At 45.0% G+C, this 19,229-nt stretch overlaps 2 protein-coding genes across 8 annotated transcripts in view; both read left to right on the top strand.

The window, feature by feature from the left end:
* The first annotated feature begins 2,873 nt into the window (after positions 1-2,873).
* LOC135303557 (atherin) lies at positions 2,874-14,611 on the top strand. The gene is made up of 5 exons (XM_064429136.1): positions 2,874-3,059; positions 4,910-4,916; positions 5,029-5,648; positions 14,004-14,149; positions 14,470-14,611. Exons 1-4 carry the CDS (start codon positions 2,874-2,876, stop codon positions 14,016-14,018), a joined length of 828 nt encoding a protein of 275 aa, XP_064285206.1. The 3' UTR covers positions 14,019-14,149; positions 14,470-14,611.
* A 3,380-nt stretch (positions 14,612-17,991) lies between these two features.
* The window catches only part of THRB (thyroid hormone receptor beta), a 156,090-nt gene continuing 154,852 nt past the window's right edge, over positions 17,992-19,229 (top strand). For 3 of the 7 annotated variants that reach the window (XM_064414624.1, XM_064414579.1, XM_064414593.1), the window contains exon 1: positions 17,992-18,195. The gene's annotated coding sequence lies outside the window, so the exon portion shown is untranslated. Of the gene's footprint in view, positions 18,196-18,272; positions 18,411-19,229 lie in introns of those variants that run through there. The other 4 variants (XM_064414587.1, XM_064414600.1, XM_064414610.1 and 1 more) reach the window with 2 other exon arrangements.

The following is a 19,229-nucleotide window of genomic DNA, read 5'->3' as shown; positions in this document are numbered from 1 at the left end:
GTAAAAATGTCATTTTCCAGGTTGAAGTGTATGCTTCTGGGCTAGGTGTGGTGCAAACCCAGCCATAGCTCTCACCCTGTGGAATTTGCAAGGTAATGCAAAAGCTCACAGCAAATCAGTGCAGTAAGTAGGAGAGGCAGGACAAAAGAATACACTCAGGTATAACTAAACTTGTCAAAAGTACGTCTCAAAAAGCCTCAATAGTTGGTAGTTGACTTTTGTTTCTGGTTTGTTTTTTTTTAAATAAACTTGAAGTGCTACTACTAAAATCTTGTATTTGCCATCAGTTCTCCATTGACCAACCCAAGAGGCATCTGGGCTCTTAAAAAAACACACTAAGGCTCTCTGGATCTTTAAAGTGTTAGTCATCAGGTAGCAAAGGAATTTATCTGTTCTAGGAAGTACTTTCATGGCTGCAATGGTTTTTAAAAAGTTATGAAATGACAGCGCCAATTTTGTTCATCACCAGTTCAGACTGCCAGCTATCAGTTCTTATTGACCTAACCTGTTGTGTACTACTCAATTTAAACAATTCTTTACTCATTACATGGGTCATTTAACATGGGCAGAAAATAGAATCAAACACAAGGAGTGGCTCTGCTTTGCCACTGTCTTCTCATTACAGAGGACTCTGTTCCCTACTGGGTCCCAGTGTGAATGAACACACAATGTCTTCTCTTAAGGGAAACAAATTCCTTACCCACTAGCAAAATGGTGGAGCTTAGAATTAGTTTCTGCTGAAAGGCTTTCCTCCTCTGTTCCTGCAGGGTTTTATAAGAAGAAATATACCTATATATAATTTGCTTAAAAGGGGATGCCATATGGACTTCTGCCATGTGGGCACTCAGAACATGTATGACAGCATATTACTACAGAAGAATTCTTAAATAAAATTGCCATTTCAACCACCGCATGACTAATATTGATTTTAAACCAACAAGGCCCCCTAACAGAACGATAGCAATGGAAATTTTCAGTGTGCTTTGGACCAGAAAGAAGTAATGAAATTGCTTTATATGTTCCTACTGGAAACATCACAAACCCACATTTCTTTACTATCTGAAGCCCACATTTTGACACACAAACAGCCGTGCTTTCCTGAATGTTCAAAAAACCAGATTACTTGGGGGTTTAGTTAGTCTCTTAATATCACCTCTTTCAGATTTCATTGGGGACCACATGAAAGAGGTAACTAGAAAGGTGAGAGGGAGGCTTACTAGGCTGAAGACAGAAGCAATGGCCAAGGCAGAGCTGTGTGAGGACAGGAGCTGTCCAGGCAGTCCACGTTTACTGGACGAGAGCCACGGCACAGCTGAGGGCTTTTCCCTTTCCAAATTTTTTCAATTCTTAAGCCGATGTATTTCAGTAACAATACCAGAAAAGTCCATTGAGTGACCTGCATGAGATCTGTGTACTCCTTTATTTCTTCTTTGTGGATAAATCTTTTCATATGGCTGAATTGGCTGAGGCAAAACTCATGGCAGAAACTTTGGTCCAGGTGACCTTTATTAGATATTTCCCTCGCAGGATCACTGCTGGCTTAGACATAACTGGTTTACTCCTAGCTCCAGCATGCACTCTGTGGTGATCTCACCTGTGACTGGTCAGCACATGAACTTAGCAAGCTTGAGTGCATCATTTTCCATATAAACAGTGGCCTAATTTTTTTTTGCCAGTGTAGAAAAGGGCCCTTGGCCTTGTTCACGTGTAATTTTTTTTTTGTCGTGCATAATTTTTCTATTATTTTTTTTACTGTAACTTTCCAGGGTATGTACAAACACACTCTAAAAACAATCATCAGAGGAAAACTGAATAGCAAAAAATACTGATATAAACCATGCACATTTCACACAAGTATTTGATATTCTCTGTTCTGATATATTTTGTTGTATTTTGATGAAATGTTTTATATCAAGGAAGGAAATTAATATCAACACAGCTTTATATCCAGGTGCATCATGCACAGATAAAGCATAAGTGAAATGAGATAAAATATTCTGCTGGATGATCAACTTGGAACAAGATTGCATTGAACAGAGATATGGCAGAGGTTTTTTATAATGAATGAACATCAACAAAAAATGGCAGTGCAAAGTATTAAATCTTCTGGGGTTGCTACTGATTGACTATCAGAAAAGTTTAGGCAGCCAGACTACTGGGCATTAAATGGCTCAAGAACAGTATACTGAAATTTTGCTCAACTAGAGACTTAGATCTTCAGTATCCACTCAGACATGTAAAACCATCTGGAAAGGTGAACTTAAAAACTGCTGAGCATGACAGTAAACATAGGGTTAACAAAAATAATATGCAAAAAATAATTCCAACAAGAAACCTAAAATTCAAGCATTGCTTTAGAATGCAAAAGAGTGCAAGAGATGAGTCAGTCTCAATACCTTGGCAATAATATGCAAGCCAGTGGGGATATCCAGAATGAAATCATGTCACAAATTGGCAAGGCAGCAGCTGCATTTATCTGCTTAAAGAAGATTCAGTCCTTGAAAACCTACAACTTAAAGAACAAGCTGAATATTCAATTCATGTTATTTTCAACTGAACAGATGGATGGGAAAGCTGGAAATCTACCAGAAGTATAGACAGTCATCTAAGAAGTCTGATAAAACACTCAGAGAACTTAAACTTAGAGAAACAGTAATTTTTAAAATAGGTGAATTTCTAATAAATTTCCTAAAATTTAACAATATGTATTATCAGATATCAACAACAACAAAAACAAAAAGATAGCTGTATCTGTGATACATGTAGGTAATAAACACGAAGAAGGCACAGGGTAAAAGCACATACGGAATTGTAAGCAAAAAGGGAGAGCTAAAAGGACACCTTCTGCTGAACCCTCTGAAGGACTCCCCCCCATGAAGATCATAAAAGTTGCTGTGTATGGAGCCCCCCTGGCTGCTGCCAGGAGACTCCTGGTGGCCCCCACCAAGGACAGCTCTGGCCAACCTCCCCTTGCCCCTCTCCCACAGCAAGGGCTCCCAGAGCAGCAGGAAGCCTTGGGTGGCTGCTTCCCAGCTGAGGAACAACCACCACCTCAGAAAGTGAGTGTCTGCCTTTTACATGGGCTTCTGTGAAATCCAGGTCATGAAAACTGAGGGTGCTTGTGAGCTCCTTTGAGTCTGTACAACACAGCAAAGCAGGTGCTCCTGTGTGCTGGGTGGAAGGGTAAAAGCACTGCAGTGGCTCAGATAAACAATGCCTGCATGCATCAAGCTGCTGCTTCGTCTGGCTGCACTCTCTGCTTGGGAGTTTTTTCAGTAGATTCACCCTACTCAAAATTTTAAGTACTTGCCTACAAAAAAGGTACTTGCCTTTTTTGTAGGCAAGTACAGAAAGATAATTCTAGTAATTTTTATTTGTATACTTTAAAAAAAAATCATCATTATGGAAAACAGTGTGACAGTCTAGTAGAAAGCATGAATAGAAAAATTGAAGACCCTGCTCCAGACACTATTTTTCATTTCACTGGGCCTTGTCTACTCTAACATGCTTCCCAGTTCTTCCCAGCTCCAGCCAGTTGTGTGTTCCTATCTGGTCCTTCAGCAAAGAGAAACATAAAACTGCATCAATAGTAAAATCTTGTACAGTTTATATCCATTCTTTTGCTGCTGGGTGGAACTATAGAGATTCCACATAAAATCCCAGGAACTTAAAATGTCTCTCAGAAAAGGTCTTGAAGAGACTCTTCTTTCCTGATGGTCACTGTCCCTCCCTGTGTTCCTGTCTACAGCACCCCTATCAAACATCCAGCTTGCTTCCCTTGACCTGCTGTGTTAAGGTGAAGTTTGTCCTTACTTGCCTTCACCTTGCTGCTCTGTCATTGACTTTGTGATTTTATTGTCACTGACTTTTTGATTTTATTGTCATAATTCCCCTCACCTTCTCTCCTTAACAAATTATGAACAGCATCTTTTGTTGGCTTACTACAGTCCTAGCCTACAGACCTCCTCCTATACAGAGCAGCCTGGACTTACAGGACACCTTATGTATCCTTGCCAGCTGAAAATCTCTAAGCTTGTATAAAAATGAATAAAGGTAATTCAGCCTAGATATTTTAAAGTGCATTCTTTTTTTTCTCTCTAGAGTAAGAATTCTAGAGAGCTAAGAATTCTAGACCCTGTTTACATCTCTAGAATACATTGAAACTTTTCTAGACATCTGATCATTACAGTGAGTTCTGAATTTGATAGATCCACAAACATTATATGGGTAGACCCTTTAGCAGTGTGCTTCCAGGACTCAGGAAAAAATTCATGTTTGTTTAAATACATAGCATGCTTCACCTGGATTACAAGGACTTATGCTTTTTTTTTGAGCAAAAAGTACACTTCTCCTTTAGTGAAGACTTGAAAATACTGAACTGTGTACAGAAGTCATATTTTAATGTACTTCTTTTTAAGTAATAAAATAGTTATTTTATTACTTGAAAAGAAAATCCCAACTGGCTTTGTAGGATTGTAATTCACTAGCAACATCTTTTACATATAAGCTGAGCAGAAACATGATGCAGAAAGCACTGATACACGATCAGCACGTGCTATCCCATTTTCAGAGCAGAATCACATTACAGAGTAACTGTGTTCTAGAAGCTTAAATACTAACTGGGATGGAGCTTTAATCCTTTTACTGCCTTTGAACCACTCTCCCGTCTCAGCTGTGATATTATGAGGCTGTCTAGTCAAATTATTGCATCCTCTAGTAGGAGTCATGTGGGTGCTTCTCCTATTTCGACATTCATAATGCAGGCAGCACTGCGATACCTAAACTACGTCCTTGTGTCCTTTTATTTCCTTTTATACTTTATCACATGTAAAAATTGTCCGTAGAGACTTGAAAACCAGAAAGAAACAAGACGTTGAAAAGATATAAGAGAAACCAATGTCTGTTTTAGCGGCTCCGTAGGTCAGTCTGCACACCTGGCCACTGGTGAACAGTGGTGCGAAGGAAAAGAAACTTAAAAGAAAACAAAATAAAAACCCACAACAAACATACTTCTTTGCATTCTGTAAGACAGACGGTGCCCGGTGTCCACGAGGTGTTTGCAGAGCCACCTCCAGCGAGCCGGGGCGCAGCGGCCGCCCTTACGCAACGCTCCTGCTGGGCGGCTCTGCGGAGCGCGGCTCGGCGCCGAGCGGCGGCAGCCCCGAGCGCTGCCCCGGCGCTTCGCGGCTAACCGCAGCACCGCAGCACCGCTCCAGCTCGCCGGAATTCACACAACTCCTTCGCCGGCAGTTCTGGCCGTGCACAGAGGGTGCATTCCCGCGGAGAGCTGGCGCGGCGCGGGGCGGTGGGGCCTCCCTCCGCCGAGCCACGGGGACGCTGCAGGTCCCGTTCCCGAACGAGCCGGCAGAAGCGCGCAGGAGAGGCGTGAGGAGCTCCGGGACCCTGCGCTGTGCCCAGCGCTCCGCAGCGCTCCCCGCCCGCCGCGCCGCTCGGCCCCCGCTCCGCTCCGCTCCTCTCCTCTCCCGGCCGCCTCCCTCCGCAGGGAGAGCCGCCCGCCTGCCCGGCCCCCCGGCCCCGCGTCCCGCAGCCGCCCCCCCGCGGGGTCACCCGGGGACAGCGCCCGCCTCCCGCCGCAGGAAGCGCCGCAGCCGCCCCGGCGCCTCCCGCTCGGCGCTCGCCTGTGGCAGGTGAGACCCGCCGCGTCCCTCCCCGCTCCCCCGGGGGCCGCCCCGCACGCCCCGCACGCTCTCCCCTCCGGCCGAAGGGACGGGGCCGGGGAGAGCTCCCCCGGGCCGGCGTGTGGGGCGGGCAGCCCGAGCGGGGTTCCGCAGGCGGGCCGGGCGGGGGTCCGGGCCGCGCTCCGGTGCCGGCGCTGGGCCGGGGCGGCCGCGCTCCGGCGGGGATGCAGAGGCGCCGGGCGGGAGCGGCGCCGCCGGCCGCCCCCGCAGCCGGGCCCGGCCTGCCGCCGGGGCGGGGAGGCCCCGGTGTGCCGCCGCCCGGGCGATGCCGCTCCCTCCCCTTCCCAGACCTGCCGCGGCTCCCCTCCCGACCCCGGGCTCCCCGCCCCGGGAGGACCGGGCTGGAGCCGCAAGGGCAGCGTCAGCTACTGAGCGTCCCCGGCCCTGCCTTTTGCCAGACGTATTTAGTGGCTGCACGGGAAGAAAATAGGCTCCAGGAAGGGCTACGTCGTGTTTGCTGCTTCTGCAGAGTTCATTCCACCCCTGGGAACTGCTCAGACCTCGCAGGAGGGGCTGGGCTGCTCCGTAGGGAATTCAGGCGCTTTCCCTGCGCGGCGCGTGTGGGAGCGCTGAGCTCAGCTGGGATGGCAGCATGGGAGATGGCTGGGAAACCCTGGGGAGCTCGGGTCACAGATGGCAGCGGCCATGTGTTATCATTCCAGACTGCACTCTGTGACCAGCTGACAAATTGAAACAAGCTGTAAGAACCTCTCTGCGAATGTAGTAAGGCTGTTTGCTAATCGTACTTGTGACTGCAAAGGATCATTTTTTAATGGGTGCTCCTGGCCTCCTAGTCGAGTGAAGTCAATACCCCTCATGCAAAAAAACAGAGTTGCGTAGGGTGCTCTGTGGGATGCTTCTGCGGGAGTGATGTAAACAAACTAACAGAGAATATTATGTGGAAAACGGAATATGGAGTAACTTAAGTCCTGCAGTAACAGGTGGCAGAGCCGAGGAGAGGAGAGTGCATGTCCTGGCTCTCTGTCTTGCACGTCTGTCATAGCACAATCTTCGTCCATTAGGGGTAGGGCTTTGTCTCACCAAAACAGCGGCAAAACGTGCGGCGAAGTGAGCGCTGCCGCCGCAGGAGGACGCTCTGCTGGGTCACGCAGCACGGAGCAGCTGTGCCCTGGGGCAGTCAGGAGGCGGTGAAAAGCGGAAAGAGCCTCAACAAAAAGCAAGCACTTGCAGAACACACACGATAATCAAATCACAGTTCTTTCCCACGTTAAAGATTTTTCTTTCCCCCCAGAAAGTACACCTGAAAGAAAATACTTCAGGATACTGAGGCACTAAACCAGTGGCAAGAAAAACAGAGAGATACTGTGTATCGTTAAAAAAGAGTTACAGATCCAATCTGTGCAGGCAAAGTTGCCAAAAGGGGTAAGACTTGCTTAAGATTAAGCAAGCGTGCTAGGCTACAAAAGTTTGAGGTCTTGGCTTTTCTGCTTAAATCAATAAACATAAACTGAAAATAGACGGATTCTAATATAAATTTATACTGAGCAGTTGAGATAAAACTTGAACAGAATAAATGAGAAGGCATTGTTAGGAAAAAAGGCTTGGGAAATGGTATCAGGACTTATTAGGGAAATGAAGAAAGACATATTGTCTCAGATTTAAAAAGGAAATCTCTTAAAAAATGAGGCCTAGCAGAAAGAAAGAAAGAAAGGGAACCTTCTAATACAACAATACTTTGTTTTCATGGAAAAAGCAGCAATGAAAACATTTGGAGGGAAAAAAAAGGCAAGGAAAAAAAGTTAAAAGAAATGTCTTTGATAATGATGGAAACATCCTATGAAAAAGAAATTGAAGTTCTCCAGAAAACACAAACATTTTAGAAAGTAATATTGGACTAAGTTGACTAGCTTAAGAGAACCAAACAAAAAGGACATGGGTAAGTATTATTCAGAAGGAAACTGAAATGCAGGAGATAAATTACATTAATTTTCATCACACAAATTGTCACAATCTGGAGATCAACCCGAGTAAGACACAAAAAGAGAGCTTGCAGAAAAATTGTGCAAAAGGATTAGGAATAGAGAATGGGAAACAGAGCAGAAGTAGGTAGCTGAACTGCTACAGGCATTTCTGGACAATTTTATATGGGAGGGAAGGATAGCACCCTGCTGTCCTAGGGAATTGTGAGCTCATTTTGCTACGTGGATGGCAGATAAAGCTAGAACCCCAGACTCTGAGACTTTACCATTTTATCTTCTTGGCACATGAAAATACTCCAGAGAAACCTGAGACATTCTTAAATGTACCACGGGCTGCACTTCCAGAAACAGGACTAAGTAGGAAAACAGCTGATATAGGATGATGTATCTGCCATGGCAGGGGGATGTTGGAAGCGAGGCCAAGAAACTTAAGGAGGAAGACCCAAAACTCCCTTATGGGGCATTGAAAACCAAAGCTACTTGCAGAAAATACAGATTTTATATACACCTGAAAGAAAGATAAAAGATTGTGAGGTGATATCCTGGAAAGTATTATCAATGAGAGGGGGCAACTGTGATAAGGGCTGAGGTTCAGCCACTCTTGTACAGCAGCACGTACACAACTATGAGGTAAGTTGTGTTACAGGATGTCCTGTAGACCAGGAACAGCCTAATAGCCATCCTGTACCAAGCTGGGCTTTCTAGGCCATAACAGACCAGCATTTTCTGTAAAGAAGGGGCAACTAATTTCTTCATCTATCCAAAGGAAATGTGGCATTTTTAATGGGGTGTTTGACACTGTAAAAGAAAAAACACCCAAATCAAACCATGAATAAAAAGGAAGGAAAGCTTTTGTAGCTTTTGTAGGACAAATGTAACAATGTGGTGCAGTTGTGAGACTATGAACAGCTAAAGAAAAGGCATTACATAAATAAAATTGGAGAAAAAAAACAGAGTAAAATTCCTGCCCTTTCCAGGTCAAAAAAGCAATTCAACTTCATTTGCAACCAGACATAGATAATGGTAGTCATTCTAACAAAAGATATCTTACATTAGGATTTATTCTCAAACAAACTTTACACTTAGGTCTGACCTTGGCTTCCCGAATATGGACCAGTGTGTTTTTATGAAGTTCTTAACACTTCCATTACAATTATTCCATTTGCATTTCAAAAAATGCGCTATGGAGGGGAAAACTTTATAATTCTTAATCAGTTCTGTCCCTACAAGTTTAGCAAAATGTAAGGGAGAGCAAATGGAACCTAGGAAACCCAAGAAACCTATGGAACTTAAGCTGAAAGACAGATAGAGATATGCAAGACCTTCCTAACATTTCCTGTTTTTTATATTAAGGGATTAATAAACCAATAATGGGAGGAAGAAAAGGATCCACACAAAGCTTTCATATTAGCTAAAATATTGAACTTGTCCGACATATAGTAGTTATCATTCAAATGAGATATTGGGCTGCATTATAAAAATGGTACTATGAGTTCTGTCCTCTTCCTTGGTGAATTAAGGTTTTAGCCATAGTTAATGTATGTTACAAGATTTGATCTAGTTGTTTTTGGAAAACAACAGGACACAAAAACCACATGGTTACTTCAGACAAGTGTTTTCATTTAGGTTTCTAGAGAGAGGCGCAAGAGAAGCCCTTGACTCTCTTCTGTATGACTAGGTCCTGGTGATTAACCTTGATCAAAAAATGGTAAAGTAAAACTGCAGGACTTTATCCATCCTCCTGGTGAAGGTAAGGAGATTTTTGTTAAGAGGTTTGATTTCTGAATGACAGGTAACTGTGTCAGGCACAAGTTGAGGGAATGTAATACTTGGCGTTGAGATAAACTGCTGAGATCCTGTTTGTAAACTAGCCAGTGGAAGATCAAATGACAAAGAAAATGGAGTAATTAAAATACATAGGAGGACTTTTAGAGGGTTCTGAGTCTCAACATTGCAATTAAAGAGCATTGGAGTGGAAAATGTTGTAAATAACTTCTATGACTTTGGCAAGAAGATATATAACACTGCCTTCCTAATTTTGTTGGGATAAGGACAGGTCAATAAAAAAGTAAAAGGGGACTGTAAGTAAGTAAGTAAGTAAGTAAATAAATAAATAAATAAGCTAAAGTAGAGACCACCGTGTTATGAAACGGAACTGGAAACTCAGACTCTACTTACTATATGTGTGCATATTTTGTTCTCCTTTACTCTGGCCAGATTATATGGATTTAAGTGCATTTATAGTGAAGTTTTTTAAAAATTTTAATTGCTGGTCTTCACAGTAAGGATGAATGACTTATTTACTGTTTTGAGATATTATGGATATTCTTAGGATCTGAGATCTGTCCAGTCCTCTGGGATTTAGATGGATGATCTCATTAGGTTCAGAGTCGTGCAATAAGTCCAGAAATATACAGATGCTAAACATAATGCAAAATCTTAATTATTGTTTGCAGTTAATTAAAATGCTATTTTTGTTTGTTTTGCCTCCCTCTGGCCTCTTCAAGTCCTAATTAATTCTTAACTGTGGGTGGTGGGATTAGGGTTGGCAGCAAAACACACCTCAAACAGCCCACCAGCACCATAGGGCTGTACGTGCAGAAGCTCTGCCGAAGCAAAGATCACATTCTTGAGAAGTTAGATAAAGGTCGCTATTGTTCTTGCCGCCAAGATTATTTTTATCACATTGTCAACATAGTTGTTAATGTGCAAACATGCAGGTGAGATACAGAACACACGAAACTCATAAAAAAGGCGGAGACGTTGTATGCACGTGCAATTAGAGCGCTGGAGATGAGATGTACATAAAAATGCTGAAGGGGAGCAAGTGTTCACTTGACAGATTAAGGAGCTGGCTGGCACTGTTCCTTGTGGTGAGCTGCTTGGTGACATTTATGGCACTGATAAATAAAATTTGTGAGCAAATATCATTAATTGATGTTGTTCAAGGAGTGGCTGTTTGGCACGTTTCTATGGAGGTGGTAATGCAGGTGCATAACCAGAGCAACACTGAGGGGTTTTGGAGTTTGTTTTGGTTTATTTTTTTCTATAATGTTGCAGTTGTTTTAGAGTACACTGAGATTTTTTGGCTTAGAAGTGGTGCTGTAATTGGTTTCTGGGACTTTCTTGATTTGACCTAATTGGACATTTTGAAAGGTTGCCAAAGTACAGGGTAGGATTTTGCCAGTTTTCCATCAATGATTAATAAAGCTCATTTGGACGATCAATTAGAGGTTCAAAAAGAAGATTTTTGCACCAGAATTGTTATAAAACCAATGAATTCTATTTTATTAGTGGACATTTTCAATGTTGAATGAGGAAAAATGGTGCTATAGTGAACAGTAAAGGCACATTTTTTGAGATAATTTCCTCCCTTCAGGTTGTTATTATGTTATTGCAGTAATTCTATAATCGAAGGGGAAGCACTTTAATTCTGGTTTGTAGTGATACTTTTGGCAAAATTTAAATTGTTGTTTTAAAAAAATCATTAGCCTATTAAAGAGTGGTTTAAACAGGTAAGATTTCCTGAAATGTTTATTTCCTTTTCACAGTGCCTGAAGTTTAAGTAGGTTTCTAGAAGTCTTTAGAAAGAATAAGTACCTGCTCTTGGTGTGTCTGAACCTAGTGAATTTAAAGACATGAAGTGATATGTTTGGAGGAAGGAGAAGCCAGTAGTGTATGCCATCATCAGTTTCTAATCATCCCAGCTCCTCCCCAAGTTCTCGTTTTCATAAAGATAATTTAAAAGAAACATGCAAGTGGTTCAGCCTGTCTCTGTGCATTTATAATTTGTTTGTTTCCCTGGTGCACAAATACAGATTTGGTGGATTGTTTTTTTCTACAGTCAGAGGACTGACTAGGGTGGATAAGTTAACAAGCAGGAGGTTCCTGCATGTTGGAATTAGCAACTTATCTGTCTCATCCATTGCTTGTTTGTTCATGTTTTGCTCATTCAGATGTATCCTAAAGAAATGAGATACCCAGCTATTACAGTAGTGCAAGTTTCTAATTTGTTCCAGGAGTTCATAGCCGTGGGTCTGAGCGCATCAGGAAGGACCTGTAGGTGTGTAGGTGTCTCCATACTACTTCTTATTGTATTTGGGTCATAAGTAAGTTTTTAATCTTCATGTTATTGGGTTTCAGCTGACCGGGTATCTAAAAAAAAGTGTAGCACTGCTATGCTATGCTATGCTATGCATAGCTATGCCATGAGTTGCTATATTTACTCTTTAGAATTCAAGCAAGAGCTTTTACTGAGGCACTTCCCTCTGCAAAGCTTTATGCACACCAGGTAACACTGACACTGCTGCAGTGCTTGAAGGTCACTTGAAAAGCCAGAGTTTTGATTAAAGTGGGACTCTTCCTTCCTTGTTCTTCCTTCTTACAGAGAGATTTTTCAAGCTGGCCTCCAAAGTACCTTCTGGGATTCCTGATGGATCAGGTTTTCTAGAGGAAGGAACTGCTTCTTTTGCAGACATTATCAGCATAAATATCACAACATGAAGCCCATAATCACACTCAGAGGACTCTTTCCTCTTGTATGTCAGGCAAATTGAGTTTAATTTGGCATTTACTGAAATATGACTGTTGAAAATCTACCAGCACTGTATATTACACTGAGCAGGTATATATACTACACTCAGTGCTACACTTGGGGCAAAAACATGGCAAAAACATGGCATTCTATTCTAAACTAATAGAATTATAGCACTATCCATTATAGCATTTCTGCTAGCACCAGGGTAATATTTCTGTTCCAGTTCTCCCAAGAGAATTTAGGAACAAAAATACTACCATGAAAACTCTTTGTGTATCTCCAAAATCTTCCAGAAACTCAGCTATGAATGGATTCAGGATGAAGATGGTAAAGTGATATCATTTGTTGCATGTGTTGGGCCTGATAAAATAAAGCTTAGCAAAATTCCACTAAATCAAGAGTGGAGGATGAATGGGAAGATTATAGAGCATTATTTTACATGTTTTTACTTACTGAAATGAGTAGATGACCTCATCTTCTCCAGAGTAGAGATAGCAGGCTTCTACTCTCTGTTCTGAACTCAGTAGAAAGGTAGAATCTCAATTCCTAGATTTTGTTATTTTTACTCTTAAGGTGGAGGTTGTTTCCCAGCATGTCTATGTTTCTTGCTCTCTTTTCCATAGTAATGACTGCATATGAAGAACAAGTTGGTTTAGAATAGGATGAGCTGCACGATCCTTCAGTTAATACATCCACCCACCTGGTAGTTGAGCTCCATATGGTCTTGGATTAGGAATGAGAGAACTTGCAAAGCTCTTGCTTCTGTCAGGCCTCCAAAATCAAGACTCAGCCCAGTGTGTTTTAGCTTTGCCTCAGAGTAACCCAGTTATAATTATTCCAACTGAAGGAGCCTTTCCAAGCCCTAATCTTTTAACTGAAATCACTGCAGTCTGGGACAAGGGATCTGGTTTTAATAGGACCTCTACACATCTTCCCACTCCACCTTTTCTCCCAGCTGTGCTCACTCTTCATTTGATTCTTCTCAAAAGAGATGTCCCTTGTCCACTGCTGAAAGGAAACTGTGTGACAAGCCTTTGGTGCTGCCACAACCACTTGAAACTAGAGGCTTTTCTGCAGGCCAGTTAAATGCTATTTCTTCTTGCCTGATGGGCTGTCCTTACTAGTGTGCTCCTTAGGTATGAGGGACAAGCTACAGATCTGAGCTACTGAAACCTATCATTTGTCGTCTACTTTTTGCATTAATATTAATTAATTAATTAATGTGAAGTTTCTTCTGATAGGTATTTTTTGAAAATCCAAACTAGGTCCACTATCATGAAATTTGGAGCCATGACTCATTAAAAAAAAATCATCACAGATGGCACTAGGGCAAGAATGGTCTTGAGGATCTGTTTAGAAAATAAGAAGAATGAACTACTGGTTTTGTTTAATCCAGCAGCCCAGTTGCCCTTGGCTGATGAGTAGAGGATGCTTGCAAAAAGACTGGAAGAAAGAGAAAAAGTGTAGGATTTCTTAACTTCTGGCAGTCAGAGGATATGGGAATTTTCTAAACCAGAAATTTCACTGGATTGCATCATCATGTTTATTGGCCATTGATGGACTTGTCGACCATGAATTCTCTGATCTGTTTTGAACTTGCTTGAACCTCCACATCATCCTTTGATAACAGTCCAAATAGCCTTTTTTAGTAAAATAGCTTTTGCAATAAAAAGGAGAACATACAGAAATTCCTGTTTAGTCTGGAAGCTGGCTTGTGTCTAGGAGAGCTGAGACCTATTTTTTCCAATACTTTCTTGCTGCAATTTAGAAACACAGATCTTAAAAATAATTTTTTGAAAATAATTTAATCTTACTGTTTTCTTTCAGTTCAGGTTTTTTTGACTGTGTTCATTCGGTTTTGTGGACTGAGCAGTAATTTCCTGTGTCATGTGCAACCCTGCAGAACTTGGAAAAAACTCCCTGCTGTGTTTTTGCATGACAGATCGAAAATGGATATGAACTGTGCATTGGAGGTTAGAGTGTGCCTCCAGATTTGTTTCTCTCTCTTTTGCTTTCCTTCTTGTTATTTATTTTTCTTTCCTATTTGTCTCAATTTTCATTCATTTCTCTTCTGTTCTCACACATCCGCTCTGGTTCCCCTTGAATTCTGGTGGTAGGATGGAATTGGATCTATGTGCAAAAGCAAAGCATTATTACATTAGGTTATTTTTATATTCCCCAGAAATCTTGAAACAGACATATATTACACTGTATTGGAAAATGGAAAATGAAGAGGAAAAGAAGGAGTATATAGTATTACTGGTTTATTTTCCCTTTTTTTTTTTTTTTTCAGAAAATGATATTTGCCCCAGACAAAGACTAGAGGATGTTGGCTAAATACCTTCAGTTAACACCAAAATGTTTTGAAGTGTTTCATGGCATTTAGAGAAGATTGGCCTCAGTTAGAACTAATAATAAATGGAAAATAATCTAAAGTCATTGTAGTCACGTACTGTCCATCAGTTTTGTTGTGTGTTTAAGCACTGCTTATCCATCATTTAAAGAGGGACTCACACAGGATGCTTTCCTGCTGTGCTGACTCACTCCTGGTAGTCTAAAAATGAAAAGGGGCATGTATGCTTCCTGATTTTCACATTCCTTTTAACACTTTTCAAACAAAATGTTTTGGATTCCCTTTGTCTGCCAAAAGGTGAAGTTTTCATTTAATCAGCAGACTGGAGTAATTTTGAAACTGCTTTACTGTGATTGTTTTCATCTTTAATCACCGTGTCCTCATGCACTGTAGTACTCAGGAAGTAAGAGGCCTGGGAAATTGCAAATAAAATCCGTATGTTGTAAGACCCTCCTTCAGAAAGTGATTAGAGAGTCCCCTGTCCACCAGATAATGTGTGCTGGGTGGTCAAGTGATTCAGCTTAGCTCATGTTTCATTGCCCGTATGCTCTGCCTGCTTGTGTACAAACAAATTAAAAAAGGAACAGGTGAGGTGTGTAGTACTTCTGAGAAAAACACAAAGTAATTTGTATCAGAACTGATGTGCCAAACAACCACTCTAAAATCAAAGATCTGTAGAGCAAAACAAACCGACCAGTAACAAGAAAATCTGGTAGCTCATGTCAGATGCACAATGTCCATTACCCTTAGAAAGAAAAGGTTCTTACCCAAAGAAACTAAAGCTCCCCCCTGCCTGCCCAGCCCTGAGGTGTGAAAGCCAAACAAAAATTACTTAGGAGGAAAAGTAAATTGAGAGCAATAAAGGATAAAAAGCTGAACTCCACCAAGGTACCAAGCTAGGTTGTTTTGTTAAAATGCAAAAGAAAGAATATGGTTTCATTGACAAGAGCCTTATGCCCTGAAAGGTGTACAGATTCCCTTCCAGCTCATCTCAGAGCTGGACACATCCTAGGCACTCCTGGACCAGCTATCAGGCATTTAATGAGGTCAGTCTTAGGTCACTTTTTGATTGAGGGGAAGTTTCTGGCTCCTGCATTTGTGAACAAAGTCACAGCCTGTGCACAACTGATGCAGTGGGAAATTGTGCCTGTCCATGACCTGAACTTTGCTTCTCAGAGAGGAGGAAAATGCTGTCATTACTGTCCTGATACAAACTATGCACTGCCTCCCTCTGCTCCTCCCTCCCTTTTTAGCGCCTGCTCCAGGTCAGGCAGCACAGATACTGCAGGGCTTCAGAGGCTCTTGGACACGTCTTGCAGTTGTACTGAACCCTTATTCCATGCATAAGAAAAGCATTTATGTGAATGCATGGGAGCCACAGCACATCCCTGGAACTCAAAGAGAACAACAAAGAGGATCTTTCCTTTTGCCAGACAGGAGTGGTGTTTCAGGCACTTGGCAGGGCATTGATAGTGAAAGTTGCAGAGGGCTTAGGGTCCTGGATTTCCCAAATCTGGGGACTTACAGTTCATATACAAGTATCATCTTCTGCCTAAGCAGATAGAAGGGAAACTGTCGTCATGTGAGGACTCAGGATCACCTGTCCTCATGCAAAGTAGGTGCCTAGAGGAACACTTTCAAATACTTTGACATATCTATTCCAAAAGATGCAGGGAATTGGAATCAGAATGTAGGAGGAAGCCATACCTCTCCAGTATCCACAAATATTTGCTCTTGCCATCAGTGAATGGCATTCTGTGTCAGCTGCATTTGATGGGGATGATGACACATTTTAAGGCTCCCATTCTCACCGTCACATGGCTTTGTGTCCCTGCATTTTAGTCATTTCAGAGCAGTGCATCACCGCCCCACTGGCTCATGCTGTGCTCTGTGTTTAGCAGCACATATTTATGACATGAGGAGTGAAGAATGAAGTCTAACTCAAGTCCTTAACTAACCCGTAAGCGAGGGATTAACTGCCTACTGCAACCTTTTACTAAGTATTAATCACTTCAAATTATTTTCATTTTTTTGAAAAGTCTTTTGCTGCCTTAGTATGTCGACACACAACTGGGTTTGAAATCACAGCGTTTGAGGGACTGCTGATACACGGCTGTCGTTAGCCTGACAAGGGACCTGTTGTGTTACTTTCTGAGTGAAGGAAGAAATACATGTGGATGGGCTACAGCTATCAAGGTTTGCTCTTGCTTTACAAACCTGTCTTCCTGGCTGTGGTAGAGTTAAAAAAATAATTACAAGTTTTTCAAAGGATCACCCACATACACATGGTATGAGAGCTCTTTTCTTTGTTGGTTTCATTTTATTTGTACATGACTCACTCTTGGCAAAATGAGTGAGCCTCATGAGCCTGTAAAAATTCTGTTTGGATTAAATGATTTGCATTAAATGATTTATAACTGCAAGAAGGCTTTAATATTCCTGTAATTCCTTAAGGAAAAACAAACTGATCTTATTCTTTCAAGTAGCTATTGCTTTCACGCCTGTTACTTCAGACGCCATCTTACTCGCTCAAGCTGATAGCTGCTAATGAGACTCTGGGTACTTCTTCCTTGCTTTCCCTGCCTCATGAATTAGAGATGGGTGGTGGGGATGTACTGTCATCTTTTTCTGAGAACATTCTTCCGAGCGTGACTGAAGGCCAGGAAACCTACAGCCTCCCAGACCTGCTTGCCTTGCTAAGGGCAAGGAGCAGCATTTGTGCTGGCCTGAGGTGGGGCGATCATGTTTCTGAGACCCAATTTACCCTGGTTTTGTAGCCCAGAGGCCCATCAGTCTTCATTTTCCTGTCAGAGCCGGTGCGCTGGTTACAGCCACCTCATTCCTGACTCCTGCATGGATCAGCTGTCAGCTGCCCTCACACCCTGACCCCTTGGTTCCCCAAGCTCAGAGATGCGGGGGCAAGGGGAGAGCCCTCACTGGGCATCCCTGCAGAGAGGGGACTGCCAGCAGCCGGCAGCCACCGAGGCTGCCCGCACCCTTGGGATAGAGGCCTCGCAGCAGGGTGTGCCTGGTCAAAGCCCATGGGAAAAGCATGCGAGTCAACAGCGGGACAATCCAGCCGGATGCTGGACGTGCCATCAACAAGCCCTTTAACTTCGTGTTTGCGCAGTGCCGCGGCTGCCCTGGCTGCTCACTCCGGAGGCTGAGGCGCGGCACAGTTGTTAGCGGGGGCCGCTGCCTTCGGCCTCAGACCACGGGGAATCCTCCTCCTTTCCCGTGCCGGTGTCCCCCTGACAGGACGACCCGCGGTCACGGGATTTTAATACTCGAAGCAGAAAAGCGTCGCGGTCCCCGCGCAGCGGCTGCCCCGCTCGCCGCGCCCGCACCTCTCCGCCCGAGCCCCCGGGGCGAAGCGGTCACCAGCGGCGCCCCGGGGCCCGCCCTGCCGGGCACCGCCCGCGGGGCCGCGGTGCAGCCGGGGGGATCCCGGCTCCAGCCGCGCTACAAGTGGCCGCCGGGGGCGGTTTCGGCCCCGGCTCCGCCGCGGTTTCCCTCCGCCCCGCGCCCGCCTACCGGCGACCCTCTCCGCGGCGCGGAGGGGCCGCGGGGCGCGTTGCGTAACGCGGCGCTGGGCTCCGCTCCGCCGCGCGTCGCTCGGGGCGGCGGGGAGGCGCGGCCAGGCGGGTCGGGTCGCCGCGGCCGGAGGTGAGCGGTGGCGGCGGGGCGGGCGGGGCCGGGCCGGGCCGGGCCGGGGGGGCGCAGCGCGGCGCGGCGTGTGCGCGGCCCCGCGGGAGGCGGCGGCGCAGGCGGGGGGAATCCAGGTCACGTCCGCAGCCAGACGGCGGCTGGCGGGAGGGACGCGGCGAGGGGCACCGCACCGCACCGCGCCCGGGCGGCGCGGGGCAGGCTGCGCTCCGCCGGTAAGTGCCGCGCGTCGCCCGGGCTGCCGCTCGGCGGGCAGCGCGCCCGACCGCGGGCGTGGGCGAGCAGGGGGTGCCGGCTCCGCAGGTCGGCGTCCCGGAGCGCCCCCGGGGAGCTGCGGGGCGAGCGCGGCGGAGCCGAGCCGCGCTCCCCGGCCGCTCGCTATATTTAGCCGTCACCGGTGGGGAGAGCGGCGGCAAACGCTGCCGCGGACAGGGCTCCGCCGGCCCGTCGGGGCGCCGCCCGCCCTCCCGCCCGCAGCAGCGTCCGGGGGTGGCGGGGGGCGAGCGGCGGCGCGGCCCGGCGGGGAGGGCAGGGAGGGAGCGGCGGCAGCGCCGGTATTCATCACCGCGGGGGGCGGCGGGGCCGGGCGGGGGGAGCGGCGGCTGCCGGCGCTTCCTGATTTATTTATGTTTGCGGCATAGGTGGCATTTCCCCGTTAAGAGTTTATGTCCATTGAAGTTTTGTGTTTGACTTTCTAAAGCGGCGGCGACAAGAGCGACAGAAATCCGCGAAGTTAAAAAGCCAAATGTGTTAATTGTTAGCTGAATATAGACGAGGAAGGCTTGTAGTGGGTGGATTGATCAGGCAGCGTACGAGTAAAAAGGAAAAGGCAAAACTGTCAGCGAGGTGCCGGTAGGAAGGAAGGATCGCACCTGTTCTGGTGAGTGGCAGGAGCCCCATAGCCCCGTGGTCCCCCAAAACCTTGTTTACCCTCCTGTGGTCCGCATGGAGGAAGGCGAAACGCAGGTTAAAAATGCTGTAAGAAATACCAGGTCTGACCAGGAAGGCAAACGGGACATTTTTTTCTACAGTAC

The sequence above is a fragment of the Passer domesticus genome, chromosome 1 (assembly GCF_036417665.1).
Source record: "Passer domesticus isolate bPasDom1 chromosome 1, bPasDom1.hap1, whole genome shotgun sequence".
NCBI lineage: Eukaryota > Metazoa > Chordata > Aves > Passeriformes > Passeridae > Passer > Passer domesticus.
The sequence above is the reverse complement of the archived record's forward strand: the minus strand, read 5'-3'. Positions and strand labels throughout refer to the sequence as shown.